We start from the raw sequence: 22644 nt of genomic DNA on the forward strand, positions 1-22644 counted from the left end.
TTGAAAACTCATTCATTAATTTGAATCACCGTAAGTTCGTATAGTTTATGACTTTGAAATGGATGAACTTCTCTCGTAAATTTTTAACTAAAAATATATATACTCCTATAATAAAATTTCATTTTTTTTTTATAAAAACAGTGTAGTTAATTACTCATTTAAAGATTGAAATGAATATAAAAAAGAAAAATAATCATAAACTCGTCTTTATTACTATTAATATTGTTATTGTTAAAAAGAATGTAAGAAATAAATTATACTTTTAAAATAACAAGTTAGGGTGTTTAAAAATATATATATAGAACTGCAACTACTTACTTTCATGATTATTTTTAAACACTCTAATAACTTGTTATTTTAAAAGTATAATTTGTTTCTTATATTCTTTTAACAACAACAATAATAAGGTTAAATACACATGTGCTTATCATTTTATTATTTTGATAATAATATTTAAATATATAATAAATTATAATAAAAATAAAAACTTAACAAAATACTTATATATTTTTTTTGTCTAATACAGAATACTTATATAAAAGTTAAAATATATTTTTAAATTACAAAAATAATTAAAAAATATACGTCAACTATAAAACTAAATCCATGTTTTAACCTAATAATAACAACAACTCATCACCCACGGCGAAACAGAAGAATATTACTTGTTCTGAAAATTCAGAAATTGGGCCTAACCTATGGGTCCGAAAAAACTATCAAACGTGAGCCCAATTGGCCGAAAAAGATGCGTGAGCCCATTAGGCTTTTTCATATGAAAAAAGTTCGATTTGGTGACCAAAAAGAAAAGTTTCGTGTGAATTTTTTGAGAATTTCCTTTGATTTTAATATTTACATGTTTTCACAAAGCCATTAAGGAACTTATTTGAATACCACTGTAACGTTTTCTTAAATGATAGAGTTGTCCATCTTCAAGTTTTGTAGAGGCTCTGTACGTTATGCTTAACTTTTTTTTTTTAATTTTAAATTCAAACGTTTTAAAATTAATTATGCATATTTGTATATATTAGGAGATTTTTTAATAAAAAATTTAATTATATCTATATTTTAAAAGGGTTAGTTTTTAGTTATCAGTTTCGAGATTACTTCAAACAGTTAATTGAATTCTTCAAATAAACCATTTTACTGGACAAATTATGATGAGTTGAGTTAAATATATTAATAACTCTCTTGCATAACTTGCAGGTTAAGGCAGGTCAGTGGCAACAAGATAAGTTGAACTATTAGATCTCTCTCTCTCTCTCTCTCTCTCTCTCTCTCTCTCTATATATATATATATATATATATATATATATATATATGTCTGTGTGTGTTTTTTTTAAATTTCCTAATCATGGGGTTTTAAGAACTTCAATCTAAACTAAATTTTTATGAATTTTCAATTTATATTCTAATTGGTGCTTTTATTCTTTTTAAAATGTTTGTGTATTCTTTTATTTACTTATCTATTTAAGTTTTTATTATTTAATTCAGTTGGCTTGTCAATGTTAAAATGGAAAGATTTAACATTTTTAACATGTTTTAGCCCACCCCACTCTCTTTCTTTGAGATGTTGGGGACAAAGGTGAGTTGATTCAATTTGTCACGTTTAATAAGTTTTTAGAAAAATAGAGTTTGAAAATATTTGAATTAATGAAAATAATTATAATTTTTAAAACTTATTTTAATATATATATTTTTTTAAAGGAACTTTAGTAAACTTCATGATTAAATATATAACAAAACCATCTTATTATTATTCAGTAAACATTTAATCAGAATATTTGTTCAATTGCTGTAAAAAAAGTTTTATGTAAGAAAAGTGTCATATGTATTGGGCAAGTGTATGGTTTTTATGTTTAGTTATTTTTCAACAAAATTCTAACTTTTTCATTATACTACATTTTACAATAAACTTACTTTTAAAAAAATAGAATTTTAAACATAAATCATATCCTTTTATACTCACTTTAAATAAAATTGATTTTACAAAATTAAGCTCATTTAAATATAAATTTACAATCGTTCTCCCAAGCACACTAAATTTGGTTGTGAATTGAAACTTGGAATCTTTTAAGTAGTTGAAGTTATCTATTTTATTTCTATTTTTATATGTTTTAAGGAAAAACTTATGGGGTAGGTCCCCTTTAAAACCTCTCAACCATTTAAAGAACACAACATCCCACTCTTATGTAAAAGGAAGAGACCCAACGTTGTATATGGAAAAAAGTTTTTTCATATTGCTTACTAACACAATATGAAAAGGGAAATATAAGTAGCTGTCTAATTTCAGATTTTTTTTTTCTGTTTGTATTTTTTAGTTTCACTTTTAATCATAAAATTATCATATTATTTTTATTCTATTTCTTATTTTTAAAGATGAGTAGAAGGAACAGTAAAAAAAATATTTTCAGGATTTTATGATAAAAAAATTAAAAATATGATAACAATTTTGTAACAAAAATAAAAATAAATGTTTCTTAAAACCAAATAGTGTACAAAGAACCCAACGTTCATTCTTGTCTTTAGTTTATTTGTCTAAAATGCCACACGATGCCTATAATAGAGATTCAAACATAAATTGTAATATTAAATTACCTGCAATTTTAGTTTTTATTTTTTAAAATTATTTATGTTTCTCTTAAGCAAATTAAAATCTGTTGTCTATTTTCTTTCACTTAAATTTTCATTTTTTCAGTCAATTTTTGTAATTTTTTTTAAAAAAATTCTTCTAATTAAAACTCACTAACTACAACATGCAATTCCAGTTACAATATAAAACTTCAGAAATTTCTTTCTTCAAACTATAATATAACATCTTATGAAGTTCTTCAAATTCTATTAATTTTTGACTATTTTTTTCGCTGATAAACATTTAAAATCATTTGATATCGTAAATCTATCATAAACTGCTCAAATATTTGGACAAATAATAATTTAAATGTTTGAGCAAAGCAAAATCAATGGAAAGTTTAAATTTGCTTAATTTTAAAAGTAGACAAACTTATTTAACTAAAAAAAAAAAAGGAACCAAACTTGCGTGTAATATTATCGTTAACGTTCTTCTGGATAAGATTACTGGATAATTATGCTTAATCAAACAGAACAGAAAATGAGAATCATATGATGAGCTTAAGGTAGATAGCTGCTCTTAATCATTGGGGGGAATGATAAGGGAAGAGAAGAGTTATTTTATGGGACAAGTAACTAATAAGTAATAAGCATCTTCTTGTGGTATTTGAAGTTTTAAGATAATGCATAGACATTGAAGAATCATATTATCACAATAATAATTGATCAAAGACGTATAAGTGCAGTTTTCATATGTACATATTTTATCTTATCCGTATACTCATCAATTAAGTCATCAGCATCATCCATTACTCCTTTACCGAAGCTTCAATTCATTGTTAGTTATTATCATAGTGCGCACCATTATTACGTGTGCGTCTATAGAAATTCACGTTAAAATTCTCTTGTCAGTATCAAATATGAACTTGAAAAGAAGAGTTAAGAAGTTAGATTAAAAAAACTTCCACAGAAAATCTACATAAGCATTATCTTTGGGAGTAACATATGTTAAGTAATTTGAACGGTTGATGCTGTCGTGTATGGTCTCGTTGTATTTATGTGTAGTTAATTTATTTAATAAGAAATTGTGTTCTAAAATAATATTCTTGAACCAGTAACGGTTACGAATTATTAATAAAAATGAGTTTTTTTTAAAATTTTTTGAGCTCAGTGATCTTAGGATAAAAAAAGTCTTTTTTATATGAAAAAAATATTGGAATATCATTCTTGGATTTATTAGGCAGCATGGTATCATCCATTAATTATCGTTCGCATGGTGTGACTAAGATTGATGGATAACTTGTTTTACATATGGTCTCTATTCGAGCTACAAATTCCATTAACGAGGGTATTAGAAGTCCATTTTCGTTCTTAAAAAGACTTGAACACGTGAAAGATAAAATTTAATGAAAAGGATAATTTGGAAATGGCAGCAGATAATTGGTTTGCAATATCATTGCTCCAGAGGTAACAGAAGAAGAATTCAAGACCAGTGAAATTGCGTTTAATTTTAAATTCAATTTTACTCTTTCCAAAGAAGAAATTAGCATCGATTGCTGTTAAGCCATGTAGTAGATTACGGAGTGACATTTCTTTTTATCAATTCAGTTTAATGGTGCAGGAAAAGAGTGGAGCAACTTTCATATAATTTTCTGATTAGGTACAGACCATGAATGGTAACAAATAGAAGTTTTAAGTGCATGAAATATAATACAAAATTATACATCTTCAAAGCCACGAATCTGAGCTGTGCTGGTCTACTAAAACTTTCACAGCCTACTTGTGACTGTCTCCTAAGCCCTATTAACGTAACGTGATGATAACCAACAATTCTAGTGCATCAGTACAGCAGCCTCTTGCACAAGAGGCTGAGTAACATGCACAAAATGCTCTGCTTCCCTCTCCACCTGCTCCCAACACTTGTTGGCACTTTTCCCTTCTTTCATCTTCTTCACAAATGCTACAAACTTTCTCCAGTTATCAGGTTGGAACAAATGTGGGTTCATCCTCAGGTATGTGAATGCACACATCTCTAGGTCATCTGAGTTACCATCAACATTCAATTGTGATGCCTTGATGATCTGTTCATGTGCATATTCATCATACCGTGGCAACGCATTTTCGCCGGCAAGTGGGACCTGTGCTTTCTGAGTTGCTAAAGCCACTTGCTTCACGAGCTTCTCAGGTGCACAGAGAGCATCTTGTGGCTGTTCATGATCACGCATCTCAATACATGTGAAATTGAAAATGGCACCATGGCGTGCTAACATTTGTGCAATGGGGAGGTAACCATCGCGGAATCGGGTGTTGTAATATCCTGCTGTGAGTTCTGGAGCGTGAGACCTTGAACCATAGTGCCAGTGAATGCCAGCAACTTTTACTGAGATCTTAACTCCAGTGTTATCAAAGATTGACTTAGCTGATGTGAGAATCCTCTCACCATGGTCCAGGAGCATCTGAGAATACCAGGTGAGGAAAAACTCACCATATGGACCATCCCAGCCTCCACCTTCTTTGCGGAAAAATTGAGTGTCTTCTGGCCAGTTGTTATAGTGGCCAGCATCAGTAGGGCCTGTGCTTCCCCATTCTAGCTTACCCTGAGCTTCAGCAGCAGCTTTTAAGCTACTTAACATATACTGCACAATACCATAACTAAGAGTATTAGAAATACAAAGCAAAGTAACACAAAAACACTATTAAGTACAAAACGGAATAAAAAAAAGATAAATATATACCTTGTCATAGCATTGGAAAGCACCAATTCCTGGGAATTTCCATGTCCCATTTTGTTCCGGGTATGAAGGGTAACGCAGCTCACCGGCTGGTCCCATCCCAACTTGAATTTCCTGGATTGTGCCAATATTAGAAGTTCAGGTGAAAACTTATACTTACATAGTACAATAAATCATAGCATTTTTTGAGAGCACTAAGAGAGAATTATAAACAAAGGGGGACAGATATTTACCACAATAGTGTCACCAAGGAGGTGCTTGAAATTGTCTCTGAAAGCACGCATGAAATCAGCATAGCATTGGACTGGTGTCCGGCCCTTGAGTGCTGGCAAATTATCACATCCAAGTGAAATATATTCATAGTTTCTTCTTCCCCATTGATCAGTGTATGCTAGATCGGGATCTTTGTCAATCTCTTCCACAACCCATTTGGGCAAGGGGATACTGCACACAAGTCAACAATCGACTCGCCCATCAGGAAAACAACACGAATTTCTATTTCTACACAGCACTACTTGTAGCAGTAATAAGAATAATAAATCGCAAATGAAAAATGTGACTAAAAATCTAGAAAAAAGAAAAGAAAAGAAAGAAACTTAGCAACTGACACCATTTCCATTTGAGAATGGACAGATATGAAAGCGTCGTACGATCAATTATTTGGGATAATTCGAATTCCAACTAGTCAACAAATAAAAAATATTGTGGATAATTTCATGTTAGAATTATCTGTCCGAAATAATACTTTTTTTTCTCATTTATTGGGAGAATTTAAGATTTTTTTTTTTTAAAAACTGAAAAACAAGTTACGATCATGGGTTGGGTCCACACGAAATTAGACGTAGATCCGTAGTCAATTTTTTGTTGCTAAACCGATTCGAAAGAGTACAAGACCAACCTCATTTGGTCTCACTTACCATCACGAAATCACACTCTTTTCTCGTGTATTTACTTTTCACTAGAGGCCAGACTCGCTGGCACCGTGCTCCCCACGCATCTTTAAAATTATAAATAAATAATAATAAATTTTCAAGCAATAATTAGTCATGTAGAATGAGCAACAAATCGGAATTATAAGTGTTTTAAAATTGTATTATTCCAAAAAATATAATAATCATGGATAAAACCTTAAATTATAATTAAGGTTAGCACTAATTTTAAGGGAGTGCCAACTTTTTACATCATAATTTTCAATCATAAAAAGTAATACATTAAAATTTCAGTAAAAGGAAAAAGTTAATAATTCTAAAGATCCAAATATTCCAAATTCCTAGTTAATTCCACAGAAAAGCTTATACTCCATTTAGAAGCAAAATGATACAGATCAAAAATTACATCGCATTCGCATGGCTTCATATCCCCATCACAAAAACCATTACCTTTTACGCTTTTATTTTATTTTTTATGAAACTTGTTGCAGCGTGTTAAGCACGCCTCTATTTTTCTTACTCCAAATATCAATACCCTGTCCTGAAGATCCTACCCAGTTTTCAAAAATCCCACAAGAGATATAATCCAAAATTTTAATAAAAATAATAAAAAAGAAATTTTAGACGGTGGGAATGAATATAAAAAATAATTAAAAATAAGTTACAGAAAAGCATCCAAACGCATTGTCTGACCAATTTCATTATTAATAAAATATTTTACTTATATTACTTAAAAATAATGTCAATGAAAAGTAAAATAAAATAAAACAAGTGAGAGAAAGAGAGTGAGAGAGAGAGAGAGACTAACGTGCAAGAGTCACCGACGTTACCGCCACATTGATGAAAGGACATAACGGCCTGAACCTTAAGCCCATGCTTCTTCGCCATTTCCATCAGTTCCGTGTAACCGCCCCAATTGTATTCACCAGGCGATTCCCTCTCCACCAATCCCCACCACACATCCATCATCACCCCTTCCACTCCCGCGCTCTTCAGCGCCGCCATAGCAGCATTCATCGCTTTTCTCCTGTTCACCGTGTTCCCCATCGTCACGCTATCCAACGGCATCATCACATACACAGGCACTCCCTTCCCCTTCCCCTCTACTTTCCCCTTCCCTCCCACACTGTGCTCCTTCTCCTCCTCCGTCACCGCCTCCGTCGCGAACGCCTGACACGCTACCGACAGATCTGGCCGGATTCCTCCTAGCACCGGCGACCTACACGGACTCAGCGGCGGCGACAGTCCGTCACCGCCGTCGGACTTCCTCACCTTGCATCGCAGAGTCGCCGTCGGCGACTTCCACACCGCCGGCGGGCTCACCGACGCGGTCGACTCTGCCGTCTTTGAATCCGTCGGAATCGGCGTGCCGGCGATGCTTCCAATCTGGTGAGTCATGCTCAACGCCATTATCTAGTTTTCGCTACAATTTTCCTGGAAAATGCGAGAAAGCGCGAGAAAGAAAGAAGATCAAAATTAAATCAAATATAAATGTTCAATTTTTAGACTTTTATCTCTGCGGTTTGGTTCGGTTTTAGTGATTAGAGTGATTGATAAATCGAAGAGAGCGAGATTTATAGAGGGAAAGGAGCGAGGTTGAGGATAAGATTAAAATAACAATATTTTGAGTTTGACCGTTAATTTCTCGCCACGTGTCACGTGGTTCCGTGGCGCATTTGGGAACGTTTGAGAAGGCGACGGCTACGATTTGTGAATGGTGTGAGAAATGGACGGTTGGATGGGGATTCCGCGTGAAGGTCCCAGAAAGTGCGGTACCGAAAGAACCCTTGGTCGATGGAAGGGCGACACGTGCTGGAAAGTGACTTCTCACGTGTCGTGACCGCATTTTCGGTTGTAAGAAAGTAAACACACAACACAGCGTATAAGCGAAGGGAAAAAGAGACTAAAAGGAAAGGAAGGATCCTGTGAAAGATTCACACGTTGCACGTGTCGTCCCTTTAACCACTGAACATATCTAGAGATCCATTTCACTTTCCGAGTCACCTTCCCCTCACATGAATTCATTTTCTCCAGTTCACAAAATTCATACACACACGAATTTGATAATTAAAAAAAATTAATTTGGTTTTAAATAAATTAGGTTAATTAAAGCACTAATTACCCCTTGCTTGATTTATTTAATTTGATAGTCGAATTACGAGTTTTCCTTCTTGACGTCCATATCAGCATGAAAAAGGTGTATCAATGGCGTAGACATAAATCTTTTCTTGCTTCCTTTGGGCCTGAAGTCAAGTCTTGCACACATCCTTTGACATTAGTTCGATTCCAAATAACTCAAAGGCAAAGAAACATTAGTCCCAGTTTTATCGAAGCCTTAGAACATTGAACTTTATCGCTTTATTCATTTTTTTCACCAGAAATTATCTTGTGACTCAAAAGCGGAAATGACAATAATCAATCAAGATACTTGTTGTGGAGTAATCTTCATTATTTTGCAAAAATTTATATTTTTAAGCTCATTTTCAATTACAAATAAAAAGGAGATTGACTTGTATTAATGTTAGTTACACTCACTTTTATATGTCTAATAATTTTTTATATATAATTATTCTAATGTGTAACCTTGTTCAGGATAAGGAGTTGTATATTAAATTATTGAAAATTACAGTATTTAATAATATCAACGCACTGGGTTAAATTTATTACTATAAATTTTAATAAAAAATTATCATATATAATTTTTTATCCTATGCAACAATACTTGTTAGAAAGATCGTTTTACATAATTACGAAGTAATAAACTGTGAGGATGTTCAAGGGAAGTAAAATTTGCTATGGTGATGCAGGTAACTGAATTAAGATGTAGGAAAGAAGATGAACGAATGACATGGAAGAGTTCAAATATCTTTTGATACTAATACCAAATCAAGACAAAAATTGAGAAAAACAGAATGAAAAATGCTTTCATTGTTAATAGTGATGGAGAGAGACAGTAACATTAACAGCCATTAACATTTGCGGCTAGCAAGGACGTGCCAGTTATTAGCACATCACAAGTTAATGGTAACGTAATTACCAAGTTAATTTTCCTTTCTAAAGAAGAGAGTTATTTTCATTCCTTTTAAATCATTACTTCATGTAAAGATGAAATGAAGGGAAAGACTCTTTCATTATAAGCAAAGCAACATAATCAGTTGCTAGTTATTATTAAATTTTTAAAGGAATATTTGTAAATGGAAACAAGGAAGTAAAGTGACTAAACAAGCAACAATTTCAATTTTTCATCTGACTGTGATGTATCAGCACACGACTTTGACGTTTCTTGTTGTATCTCCAGGCAACCTGAATTCGAGTTGCGGCCAGGGATCTCCAGTAAGGTGATTCATACCTAACACATAAAATGATCAAATGATTATGTCAGAGCCATAGATTTGGAAACAAATTGGGTTTCTACTAGTGAGTGAACCACAAACTTGCGGAGATGTGAAAGAGGAATTTGGATCAATGGTGTCCTATCAGATATCAACATTCATTTTCATTGCATGAACTATGATAGTTAAGGATGGTTTCCCTTGATGAAAATGAGCCATATGGAATATTAGTACCATAGACAAGTCATAAATATAAGGGCAGCACCCTTCAAGAAAGAGATGGTTGATTTTCATTCTAGTAAGTCAAAAGATGGTCAATATTACCTTAGGGATCCTTGAACTCGAAGATTCCGCAAGAATCTCATGAATAGTGTTGTGACTTCTTCAAGGTCTGCAGCTTTGAGTGAAAAAGTCTCTACATTTGTTAAGCACTTTACTGTCCTGTTGCTAAGTAACCTGTGTCCCGGTAACCTTACATTTTTACCATCTGCAAGAAAAACAATCTTAATGAACTATGCTGCTTCTCATTTCCTAGTGATGCTTAGTTAACAAGCAAGTTACCATTGCACTAGGTATTGTTATACCTTTGCTTACAGAAGAATGTTCAAGATACCATGTTAGAAGTTCTTCACCACAAGCATCCCCTTCCGATAAGGGTACTCCAATTCCATCTTCTCCAATACTCTCCAATTTTCCACGCACAATAAAGATCATCTTCTCTACTAGACCACCCTGGCTCAAAATTATACTTCCTTTGATGTATGTCTTTTGTCTTAGTCTCTCACATATGGCATCTAAGATGGGCTCATCCATCAGGTTGAAAATTCGGACCTGCCAGCATTTTAAATCCTTTGATATGCATACAAATTGATACAAAGTGGAAAAGTAAATAATCATTTGGCTTTTGATGTATCATTGTATTTGTTTGACCATGAAGATGCATAAATCTTTGCCTTCAAATTTAACTTCAATTCCTTTTTAGCAGGTTATACTGATAAGAGATAAAGACCTAAGGAATACAGAATTTTAAATGAAGCATTATGACTGATACTTTGAAGTTCATCCGATATGTGAACTACAATTATACTAATAGTAATCATGTTAAATTGTGTATTTATAATAAGTAATTATGTAACAACTATTCTAGTGAATACTTTCTCAACAAATTTAAATAGATGACGTCTTATGTCTCTCTGAAGATCTTCAGGCAAATTCTCAAGAAGCATTTCTTCATTCACTCCCCTTGTTGCAGCCCAATTATAACGTTCAGCCTGTCTCACTTTCCTGCGAGATGGACATATCTATCACTTGTACATTAATTGAGGTAAGTAGGTACATGAATAAGATGCATGGTTTTCGTGATATATGTCATGGTGAACTTTTAACTGATATCTAAAAGGAAACTAAAATTACTATGCTCAGAAATATTTTATGACCAGGAATGTTACCATTAGGATCCATGATAAAACTATTTGTGTGTCTTTAGGTGACAGCTTAATTATTTGGAATAGCTCACAATTGTAATTTAATGTACACAAATAATGTTATACAAATTTAGAAGATGTTAATCAGTATTATTATTAACAACTAAAATTGACACAGGGTGTCATTATGCCGGTGAGATGTTCTCAACAGTTATTTCATTTGTCTCTGGAATGTCGGTACTAATTAAGTTAATAATAATAAACACACCTCAGAAACTTGACTACATTTGCAGACAGATACAAATAAATGCAAGAAGCGGTTCCAAATTCTCCTTTATCACTATTTACAAACTAAAACAAGTCTCCAGAAGTTGCTAATGTAACTGAGGTTCTGCATAAAACAGAAACTATCTCCTTGAAACAGTAAATTGTTCATGTACATTATCAAGAAGGGGTTAACAAGCAATGACTTCAATAAATTTAACAGAAGCATTTTTCAGTTTTCACAGGTAGATAGATCAATGTGATTTGTTAAAAAAAATTTGAACATTTCGTACTTCCTTAGATCTTCTGGTAAGCGACGATGGCTCATCCATTGCTCAACATCACGGCCTCTAAGTTGCATTTCTAACCTCCTGTAAGCAAGATGGAAGAAAATATATCAAGTGCATTATAATCGTAAGGCCTACACAAATAAGAAATTTGCTATCGAAGTTCAAGAAGAAATTAAAATTTGTAGTTGTAGAAAGTTAGCTGACTAACAAGAACAGAAAAAAAAAAAAAAAAATTCTCTGCACAGAATCAACATCATAAGGAGGACTTCGTCCTAGTCCGATTTAAATACGAATCACATAGCAGGTATAGTCAAACTGAAGAGACAAGATGATATTATGGAATTATAGTTTATAGTTTGACACAATTACACTCATAGGATGCCTATCATCTATTTGTTTGCACCAATGTTAGATTTTCACCTCAAAAGGTGCTCTAAAAAGAAGTTGATCTAAAGGGAAACAGATGACTAAGAGATACATTGTGAGAGCAGTAAGTTCTACCTCCGTCCAAGACCTTGAAGAAAGTTCTGTATGTTTCCAATGAGAAGCGCAAAAAGCAAGAGTCCCAATCCTATGATGGCCATGGTGAAAAGGACTTCCCACCCAAAATAGCTTGGGGTTAGATTACCAGCCAGAGTACTGATTTGCTGCGTCATAGATCACAAGATATGATACTAATTGATAAGATATCAAAATAACTCTTGAATTTCAGCTTGGGCTTAACTCAACCCGATGTGAGACTTCAACACACCCTTTTTCTTTTCTGTCAAGGTTGACTCATTATCAGACCTAGAATTGACTTTGATATCATCTTAAACTTGCGCTGATGTTTAACTCAATCCCAAAAGCTAGTTCATTAGGTAAAAATTTCTTTAGCCTTTATAAGTTCTACTCTAACCGTATCTGTAGTCAACAGTAGCTAAGAAAAGGGTTTGCATGATGGTAACTTGAACATGATGAGAAGGTTGGCTTTTCCATGCCTGCATGGATATATGCATGGGATATTTGGGAAAAACATGAGAAAAGAATGGTTGTTTGAGTCTCCCTAGATATGCCATGTACATACACTCACACACATACACACAGAGTTAAGCCCATGTCAATATATCCATAGCTCCTCACTTATACAGTACCAAATGTACATAATTACTGCTGAAAGAACAAATAAAGAAAAGAATGAAATGCATACCTGGAACCCCCAAAATAGAGAATAAACATATTTGTTAACCACATTAGTTTCTGTAGTAAGTGGTACAGCATTGGCATAGATCCCATAATGAAAACCACCTGGGGAGGGATTCAAACAAGCAATGGCATCAGCATTCTTGCTCCACAGAGCTAATGCTTTGTCAGACTCATTGTTTCCGGTGTGACCATGTCCACAATCAATGAGTGTCATGCATCTAGCAATAGGAGAATTACGGCAGGCATCTCTCAAACATTGATTAACCCTCTAGAAGAAGGAACAAGTAGAAAAGGAGAAAGTATGTTAATATTAACCTTTACTGAATCAAATTCCTGATTCTATACATATCACTCATCTTTAAAGAATCCAAGACTGTGATACTTGAATTTAATATCAAAACTAATAAATTAGTTAGAAGGACTGTATTTCTCAGCTGCTATGTTGCACGGGTACAGGTATTGGGTAGGATACAGTACGATACACAAATATGACAAATTTTTAAAATATATTAACTAAAATATACTTATATTCATGTATGAATATTGAATATTTTATGATAACTTTGATCAATTCTTACTTAAATAATAATTTTACAAAAAAAAGAGAGAAGGAAATTATCCAATAAAATCTATAAAAATCACTATAATTAAATAGCAGGGGATATGCCTAGGATATTCATGCAAGTGTATTGTATGCATATCCATACCCAACACGAAAACAACAAGCATACATCGACCTTTCTCACGTACCCGTGCATCAGAGCTGATCACATACTGCTAGCATACTGATGAAAGAGTAACACTTCATTTTGCCTATACTATGTAGTACTACATCAAAATCATATTCATTGATGTGAATACAGTAATATTTCTACTGCTTTTTTATTCTTTGAAGGGTATCTTGTCTTGTCCTTCATAGAAAGAGATATATTAAAACAAATAATGAAATTTAGTGAGGGAGAAATTATTCTTGTTTGGTTTTTTATTCTTTATTGAAAATTGTTTCATAGAATAAAAATATCAAGAAACTTGTTTGATGAATTTTGTACTGAAAGCTTGAGGAAGCTATATGTCTTCCATTTTCTACTGTAATCATGGACAAGAAGTTCTCAGAACAATCAAATAAAAAGTTGATGCCAAAACAAATTATGTTGCATTTTAATTTTAGAAAACAAAAACCTGTTACATTCCCTTATCATTTTTTTAAAAACAAGCTTCAAATGTTATTTTGACTCACCTGTAGACCAAATAGGTACCAGCAAGAGCCAACAACATGGCTAGCAAGCATAAAAATGAGAAGATTTATGATGAAATTTGCCCAGGCTGACTCAAATATAAATCCTGTTGGAGACTGTCCAATTAGCAGAGGCAGAAACCTGAATAATCTGGGAATATACTGCACAAGGATTGCTGCACGCAGAAGATTCTTAGCATAGTTTGCTCCTGATAACCCCAAGTGTCTTGGTAGGACCAACAATATCATTATCTGCACATATTTCACTACATATGTAAAGGCAAGGAGTTTGATGAGTATGTAATAAATCCATAGTCAATTCTAATTTTTTAACTGAATAAAAATATTTTCTTTTCTCAAGAAGGTGATCATGTCCATAGATAATTTGTTACTCCGAAAGACATACCAAAAGGTTTAGTCATTCAGGTTGACTTTAAACTTGAATATGATGAAACAGAAGAAGGAGCAATTCATGAAGATAAAGATAGAAAGAAGACGACAATAATCTTCAGAGATATTCAGCATTGTTCTTCCACAGCATGGAAGTTAATGAGATAAAAGTAATTTATAGCCTGTGACTAGCAGCTTAACTTTAAGGATAATTGGTTCTTGACAAAGTATGAGACTCCATGATAAATTGTCAAGAGATTAATTCTCAAACACTCCTATGCTCTTAGCTACTTTTGCATGCAGGAATTTGTGAGATAAAAATTAAAGCAATGCTATAGTTAACATTATTAACCAATAAAAAATGGGTTACATATAGGACTGCAGAGAAAAAAGTTAATTTTTCAAGTTCAAAAGAATTAGGAAAGAGAAATTTCATTCTTTTGATATACAATTACAACCCGTCTTTGCTAAATGGATACAAAATACCCACGTTTTAGCACCAGGCATAATGGCCCCTGGTGCAACATTCATAAACATTGTTTTTGTATTTTTCATCATTTTCCTAAAAGATATTTATTGATGTTACAACTTAAGCTCTTGAAATTATAGGCTCTTAACAACAGAAATTAGAGTATATCCTATTATAAAAGGACCCAGTGACATCTTTTCCCATATACTTATTTATTTAACACAAGTATATCACAACTAAATCACTGATATCTCAAAATAAACAAGAAAAAGAATCCTCAATTTCGTAGGAAACACTAATCAGTCTGTTTTTGAAAATAAGAAAAGAACCTTTTAAATGATAACCTTAGTAAAGTGGACACATCATTGATTTTCATTTTTCCATTTGTATCAAAGATGACACACACACACACACACACACACAAGCATATCTAGTGAACGTTTGAGAAGTGGAAGGAGCTAATCTTGGCCATGTAATTATACATGGACGATCAAGATTATTTCAGTTAAATGTAAACTTGACCATCCATTTTGATTGTATGGTTAAAATGAGTTCCTCTCACTTGATATGCTTTCTATATATAATGTATATATTCAGGTCCCAATCTGATGATTTCCAAGAAATGGAGAAAAAATATGAATAGGTTTTCATGTTCAATTGTAAAGCTTGTAGTAAGTCATATCAGATGATTGGCAGTATATAAAAATGACTAGCTGAAATATGAGTTACAAAGAGAAAACTTAGTCTTAAAAAAAAGAAAAAGCATTTCTAAATTGAAGAAAGAGGAATGGTAGGAAATTTACCTGAGGAAGAGGAAATACAACAAACAAATCGATAAGAAAGTAACCCTGCAGGTAATGCACAGCAATTTTCTTGGGATGGTCAACTAAATCTCCAGCACCAACCACCCTTGACTCTGGAGAAACATAGGCCAACCTAAACTGTAAAGAGGTAACTTGGAAGTTATTAAGCTTTAACTTATGAAAAAGCAGCAAACTAGACTTAAAAAACTCTGCAACCATATTCAAGATTCAGGACACATTAAATTTTCTATTTTTGTTGTTTTCCTTTTAACCTCAGCAACTAATAGATGAAAAGAAAGAAAAACCTACCATAAGTACATAAAGATGCTACAATTTACCATCAATAAGGTAACAGTCATCCTATTTATTGTCTGAGTTGGTGAATCATTTCATCTTTTTTTTTTTTCTTGCAGTCTAGTTTATTTAAGGTACACTGTATGGCTTACAATACAGTAACAAATATTTTTCAAAATACAGATCTTAGGTTTGTAGATTGGAGGAAAAATATCCTACAACTAATAGATTACATGGAATAATTGTTTCATTGAAGTGCTTGATTTTAGATTATATGAGATAAGAAACTTACAAGAATCAAGATTCATCATATACTCACTAAACAGGATAGTGAAATTTTATTTGAAAAGATTGAACTTCCTCTGAGTTGGCATTTATAAATTGAAAGGATAGAGTCAATAATTGAACCCTAAACCAAATTACTTACACTAAATTCCAAATTACATTGGTTACTTCAAGAAGAACTGCATGTTGGTTTAGGACAATGAATGCTACTTTGAAGAGTTGGATAAGAGGCTTCTTATCAGTGTTATTAAGATGGAGCCACACATATTTCCATATCCATGGCATCACAGGCTCATATTTATGAAGTTTTGTTGGATAATGGATATACTTTTTGGCCATCATCTCTGCTTGTTCCTTGGACTCCACATCTTTTAAAATTGTAATACCATGTTTATTCATAATACAAGAAGAGAAGACGGTGCAAAATAAGAAAGACCACTGTAAACTGTGTTACATCTTGATACAATTATGATGGGACATATGGCACAGCCTAACACTTAACAGTTGCCATTAAAAGATTCATATAAAATCAATATAGTCTGTTGACCTGTTTCTTTATTTAATGACAATATAAGTTTAACAGAAAATATTTAGCATGCTTTAGGAGCTTGCATGATCTAATTATTATCAAGTGAACAATTATTTATGGCACAAGAACAAACCTAAAACCTGCAATTATGTTGCCGGGAAATTCTTCTGAAATATAATTATCAGAATATTTACCTTCTAAAGCCAGAGAAACTGAATAATAAAAATTTGTTGTCAAAGAAAGAATTCAATTATATTTTTCAAGCTAAGAATATGGCACCATTCTATGATTATATAGGTTAGCAAATATTAAACATAAGGGGAGGGGAGAGCGAGACTTTCTGAAAAGGTAGTTACTGAGAAATTACCTGCAGAAGAATGTTCAAGAAATATACAAAATCATTTATACTTCTTAATAGAACTAGTGTTCTTGTCATGTTCCAGTTGATAACAATACATTTATCATCCTGCATACGATGAATGGGAATAGTGTAGAGTAAATTTGCAAAGCAGTAGGAGGAAAATGTTGATATCTAATTATCTATAACTTGCATGTTTTTGGAAATTAAATAAAAAGAAAAGAATCATACCTTCTGCACATAGATTAAGAACAAAAATAATGGATCCACAAAGATTGCCACCAAGCTAAATATGGCCAAAAACTTGTTCCATTGTTGTACAACTTTTGTGTGAGGGTTCATAACTCCAGGAACAAATGAAGAGCAGAAAGATATAAATTTTCTCCCAAAACCCTTGGCATCCCCATAAAAAGCATTCTGGAAGTGGAACTGTAAACACTCAAAGCATGAATAAAAGTATGCTTAATTATATGAAATTGACAGCACAGTCTACAAAAGTAAATAGAAAAGGTAACAAGAAGATCAAGAATGAGGATAAAGTAAAGTTTGGAATAGTGGCCTTTAGAATATAAGTGTTGCATAAACAAGGAGACAAATTAATGTGTTATTGACAATACATCCATTTCCCCTAAGGTGGATTGAGATAATAACAATAGCATAGCAGCAGTTTTAATAGTAAAGAGAACAATATGCATAGATGCAGCTTGAATACAATGATTTTAGTAAGAGAAGAAAATAAGAAATTCTGGAAGGTCAAGACAGTGGTCTCTTGTAATGTACCTAAAGAAAAGGGTATAAGGGTTGTCATTTGCAGTTCTTAATACTATTATGTTAAATAATTCATTTCTTTCTTACAGTCTCACTACTAATGTAATTTAATCAAGAGTTCAAAATTGCTTTAGGAAATCATTGTAGTTTTAAATATGTAGCTAGTCTACGTAATTTTCAACCAATGGTCCATATTTGGTCTTGTATTTTCACTGTGAATTGAGAACAGACTTAGCTAATAATGACCTATTTTAATACGTTGAAAAAAATATAGAGGTTTTCTTTTAACAAACTGTAGGGACTAAATTGAATTCATAGTGTAGCTGTAGGGGACAGATGAGTAATTTAACCTAAGTGTGGTAATAGAGGACGTTCAGTTCCTATTTTAGTGAATTACGTTGTATTTTCCCTTCTTCTTTTTACTATCTTCTTTCCATGTTGTCAACAAGCTTCTAAACAATGACTAATGATTTCAAAGATCTTAGATCAAATTTTCGTTGTTAAAACTTCAGAAGATTTCCAAAAGCTACGTGTTCAACTGGAATCTTACAGCAAACGAATCTAGTTTCCCACTCTAACCTTTAAAAAAATTAAAAAAATAGACTTGTTGGAAATGCTAACATGTCTAGGAGATCATATTCAATGGATAAAACATCACCAAATGAGTGTCTCAAAAAGTGACACCTTTTTTTTCTTCTAGATTATACATACGTTATTTACTTTTTATTGAATTTTCTAGAATAGTTCTTACTCACTTTTTCATGATAAATCAAAGTTATAAAGCAACTAAACTTTAGATGCTTAAGCTGAATTGGGCTTTAAGATACTAAATCCACCACCTTTTCTCATGAATACAAATTAATAGCTGTTGAAACAGAGTGCTTTTATATAGAAATGCCATTCAACATCTTGATGTTTAATAGTAAATATATGAACATGATTAAGTATGATGATGAAGAATTGCAGAATCCCATGAGTATATCAAATCATAGTTACGCATAAATATGAAAATTGTAGTGAGTGATGATAAAATCAATATAACAGTACAGCTATTCATGAATATAAAAATCATCAGCTACTCAGGAAGCATAAAAGTAAATTATAATTAAATAAATATCCCCCTTCCCCTAAAAAATAATTTCATCCTGGTGAATGCCTAACCATGGTTAGAACAAAAACATGTCTCAAGAATAATTCATTTTTTATTATGCACCATATACTTAAAAGTGAACTTCAAAATATGGAAGTCAATGATTTTTAAAGATAAATAAGAAATAATAGTCTATTTAGGAAGAAAGACACCTTGGGATCAAACATAGTGGAAGATTTTGGAAGTCTTTGCAGAGAGCCCTTGAAGTAAGTAGGGCAAGTAGTACAATAAGGATCATTACACATTCCAAGTAGCCCAGACCTCAGTAAGTGTTCATTTTTTCTATCATTGTTGTTATTCCAATGATTTTCATTTGTTCCATCAAGAGGAGATAATGTTTCTGTCTTGCTCTCCACTATTTTGTTTTCTGTCACAACTATACTCCGATGCAAAAGGTTTCCAGTTCCACTGGTAGCATATAGTGGACCACTCATCTGCATTAAGGGTGATTTTCTCACACTACAAAGTGGACCAGTATGTCCCACTAGACTAGTTTCTCTCTCATATGGCTCCATCGAGACCATAGGAATAGAAATTGATGCACTTTTTGTCCTTGATACAACCTTTCGAAATCTAGAATCGACGAGTTCATCAGGTTGTGCATGTGTTTCTTTCCCGTCTCTTTCAAAATTATTCATGTTTCCTTGTTGATTCTGCAGTTTTCAATGAAATTAACAAAACATTCATTACATGTATTTCAGTACCATATCAATTTTAGAATAAAACAATTCAATGTAACTTGAACTTGAAAGGGGAGAAAGTGAATTGTAAAACAATGAATATTACTAAATAACAAGTGCAGTATGAAAAGTTAAAGATTATACCATTTGGAACAATGCATTCAAAGGACGATCCTTACAGTCATGTGGAGTCAGGATGGTGATACATTTGTCTCTACATTGGAAATTTCTAACAACACAACAATTAAACTCTTGTACTAAAAGATCTCCTAATCTTAAATCCACTGAAACTTGAATAAATCAATTAGATATCCAATCCAATGACCTGAACTAATAATGAAATCATTGAAATGCATTTACCATACAAACCCTTTAGTTTCTATAGGAGATTTAACAATGCATTGGTGCTTGCTGGTGTTCAAAGCTAACACCTACATACCATATTATAGCAGCTAGATGAGGCATTACGATGAAAAGGATACGAACAAACATTAATACAGCAGCAGCAGCAGCAACAGCCATTAATCAAAGCCTTTTCTCCACTAGGTGGAGTAAGCCACGAGCGTTAATGTAGCCATTGTGTTCTACCAAAAACCAATTCTTTGGAGACACCATTTTAATTCAACTTAAAATTAAATATGTTTTTAGCCCCTCAAAATATATCACATTTTGATTTTAGTTCCTAAAGTAATTATTATCTTTATTTTAGTCCTTACATTTTCGAAAATTATTAATTTTGGATATAGTTTTACAAAAAGCAACACATGACACAAAAATTGATGCATTATAACATCTAAATTAGTCACATTATCATTTAATAGTGACAAGATCAAAACTAATAATTTAAAAAAATGTAGATATTAAAACCAAAAAAATTATGTAGAGATCAAATCAAAATATGGTGCATTTTAAAAGACCAAAAACATATTTAAGCCCGTTACTTATTTTAATGATTTCACTTGAGTCTCTCTTAGTCTACTTCTATCTCTAGTAATATTGAGCTAGAAAAACCATATGTTTGAACAAGCAGTGATAATTAAGGAAAACAACAAAGATAATAAACACAGAAAGAGTAAAACCTGGTTGAAGAAGAATTCCCAGTGAAACCCCACCAACTATAGTGCACTCATTGGATAAGTGGAAAGGAGTATGTGTAAAAGTGAAAGAGAGAGAGTTGTATGTAAATATGAAAAACAAAGTCAATTGTGAGTTGTAATGCAAGGACGGAGGAAGCAACACGTTTGTTGGTTGCTACTTTGTTATGAACGATACGGCAAATACAAAGCTAAAGAGTTGAGTGATTAGATAATGTGCTACTATGATAGATTTAGCGGCTTTGTTTCCAATTTTGAAACATATGTTGTTAGATTTGATTTGGACAAACATGTGTGCCACATTGCCTTGAGTTTTTTTTAATGTTTATGAGGATTTCATTTCTATTTGTTCATATTTAATTCTGACAGTCTCTCCTCTCCATTGTTAAAAGTAAATCTCTCACCGTAAAATTATGTGTTCAATAATGGATTCTTATGACAGAGATTTTAATTCAGTTCTTTTACATATAATTATTTTTAAATTCATTCCGGTAATAATACTGTGAAATTGGTAATAAGATGTTATTGCAAAATGCAAGAACCAAGTTGAAAATAACCGTGACATATAAGCACAAAAAGTACACTTTATTTCTTATATGTTTCGTATATATATTTTTTAATTTGAACTATTCCCTGTGTTATGAGTCCTATAGAGTTATAATAATAAAGACTTAGATGTAATTTTTTTTATTCATCTAGTTTAGATTACGTGGGATTTTATTCAATAATTGAACATTGTATTTTTTAATTTTTTATTCAATAAAATTTTGGTGCACGCATCAAATTTAAAGTAACTATCTCGTATAATGATTAAAAATATGTATATTAAATATTTTGTAATTTTCATTAAATATTGAATACGACATTTCATTAGTCATGTTATTACAGTGTTTCAAATTAAGGCTTCAAGTTCAAGCCAACATTCATGTAAATTGTACAGAAAGTGAAGAATTTTCAGGGGAAAACATTTTCAAAATATAAAATTTTTGTCAAATTCAATGCTATGCGCGCACGTATGACTCAATGCTTGGTAAAATATTTATTAGTGTTTTATGAAATGATTATTATTTTAGTGCGATGTTGTAAGAGAAAGTGAACCTTAAAAGTTTCTAATAGGCACAATAGCTAGAGAGACACAAAGTGGCTAAAAAGGAAGATGAATATGTAAATGAAGTGTGACTGTTGCTTAATGAAGAGCTAAATAGAAAAAGGTATTATTGGAAGAAAAAGTAGTATAACTTAGAATAGAAATGGAGTATTCAAATGCAATAAGAAGAAAGGAAATGAATACCAACCTTACTACCTCTTTCTCTACAAAGGCCTAAGAGATTTCTTCCACTCTTTCCTTTTCACTCCAAAATTTCCAAAGTGTGTGCTAAATATCATGAAAAAGGGTAGGGAAACATCACAAAATTGGCATGTTATGTTATGTGTGTAGAGAATGGGAAGCAACCTTTTCTTGTCTCCTCAGCAGAATGCTTTGCTTGTACTTGTATACTTTATTTAATTTTTGGTTTCAATCATAGGTATCTTCTATAGAAAGTAATTTTGGTCAAGGCTGGAACATTTGTATTATGGTGAGACTAGCTCTCTTAATGGAATTTTTTTTACTATACACAAGAAAATGAAGTATATACCACTTAAACTAACGCCGTTGGTGTATACTTTGCTTAGTTTGGAAAAAAAAATAGAAAGAGAAAAATTTGACAGGAAGAAAATGGTGAAAACATGAATAATTTTTATTTTATTTTTTAATGAGAGAGACGTTAAACAAAGTGAATAAAAAGAAAATATTTTTTCTTGAATAAATTGTATACCCCAATTAAATTTTAACAAAATATAATTGTTTATATATAACTGGTAATT

General features: G+C 32.2%; 2 protein-coding genes across 2 annotated transcripts; both read right to left on the reverse strand.

Moving 5' to 3' along the window:
• Window positions 1–4184: 4184 nt before the first annotated feature.
• LOC113867289 (beta-amylase 1, chloroplastic) lies at window positions 4185–7777 on the reverse strand. Its single transcript, XM_027502520.1, has 4 exons — window positions 7038–7777; window positions 5534–5744; window positions 5304–5414; window positions 4185–5204 (listed from the first exon to the last, which is right to left on the reverse strand). Exons 1-4 carry the CDS (start codon window positions 7637–7639, stop codon window positions 4401–4403), a joined length of 1728 nt encoding a protein of 575 aa, XP_027358321.1. The 5' UTR covers window positions 7640–7777; the 3' UTR covers window positions 4185–4400.
• A 1553-nt stretch (window positions 7778–9330) lies between these two features.
• Window positions 9331–22118, reverse strand: LOC113867811 (probable cyclic nucleotide-gated ion channel 20, chloroplastic). The gene is made up of 13 exons (XM_027503298.1): window positions 22082–22118; window positions 19157–19657; window positions 17318–17515; window positions 17096–17194; window positions 15621–15758; window positions 13962–14210; window positions 12729–12992; window positions 12041–12186; window positions 11543–11620; window positions 10716–10845; window positions 10146–10392; window positions 9886–10048; window positions 9331–9578 (listed from the first exon to the last, which is right to left on the reverse strand). Exons 2-13 carry the CDS (start codon window positions 19640–19642, stop codon window positions 9464–9466), a joined length of 2313 nt encoding a protein of 770 aa, XP_027359099.1. The 5' UTR covers window positions 19643–19657; window positions 22082–22118; the 3' UTR covers window positions 9331–9463.
• Window positions 22119–22644: the final 526 nt, after the last annotated feature.

This window comes from Abrus precatorius, unplaced genomic scaffold (genome assembly GCF_003935025.1).
Source record: "Abrus precatorius isolate BTA unplaced genomic scaffold, Abrus_2018 Scaffold5, whole genome shotgun sequence".
NCBI classification, from domain to species: Eukaryota; Viridiplantae; Streptophyta; class Magnoliopsida; order Fabales; family Fabaceae; genus Abrus; species Abrus precatorius.

What these genes read in the sequence shown, in the direction of transcription:
- LOC113867811 (XM_027503298.1), bottom strand. Translation starts at nt 19,642, where the DNA reads ATGAATAATTTTGAAAGAGACGGGAAAGAAACACATGCACAACCTGAT. An exon ending in CTCTATTTTGGGGGTTCCAG is followed by an intron (nt 12,187 to 12,728) that starts GTATGCATTTCA and finishes TCTATGACGCAG; the next exon opens with CAAATCAGTACTCTGGCTGG. An exon ending in TATTTAAATTTGTTGAGAAA is followed by an intron (nt 10,393 to 10,715) that starts GTATTCACTAGA and finishes AAATGCTGGCAG; the next exon opens with GTCCGAATTTTCAACCTGAT.
- LOC113867289 (XM_027502520.1), bottom strand. Translation starts at nt 7,639, where the DNA reads ATGGCGTTGAGCATGACTCACCAGATTGGAAGCATCGCCGGCACGCCG. An exon ending in TCCTTGGTGACACTATTGTG is followed by an intron (nt 5,415 to 5,533) that starts GTAAATATCTGT and finishes GGCACAATCCAG; the next exon opens with GAAATTCAAGTTGGGATGGG. An exon ending in CTTTCCAATGCTATGACAAG is followed by an intron (nt 5,205 to 5,303) that starts GTATATATTTAT and finishes GGTATTGTGCAG; the next exon opens with TATATGTTAAGTAGCTTAAA.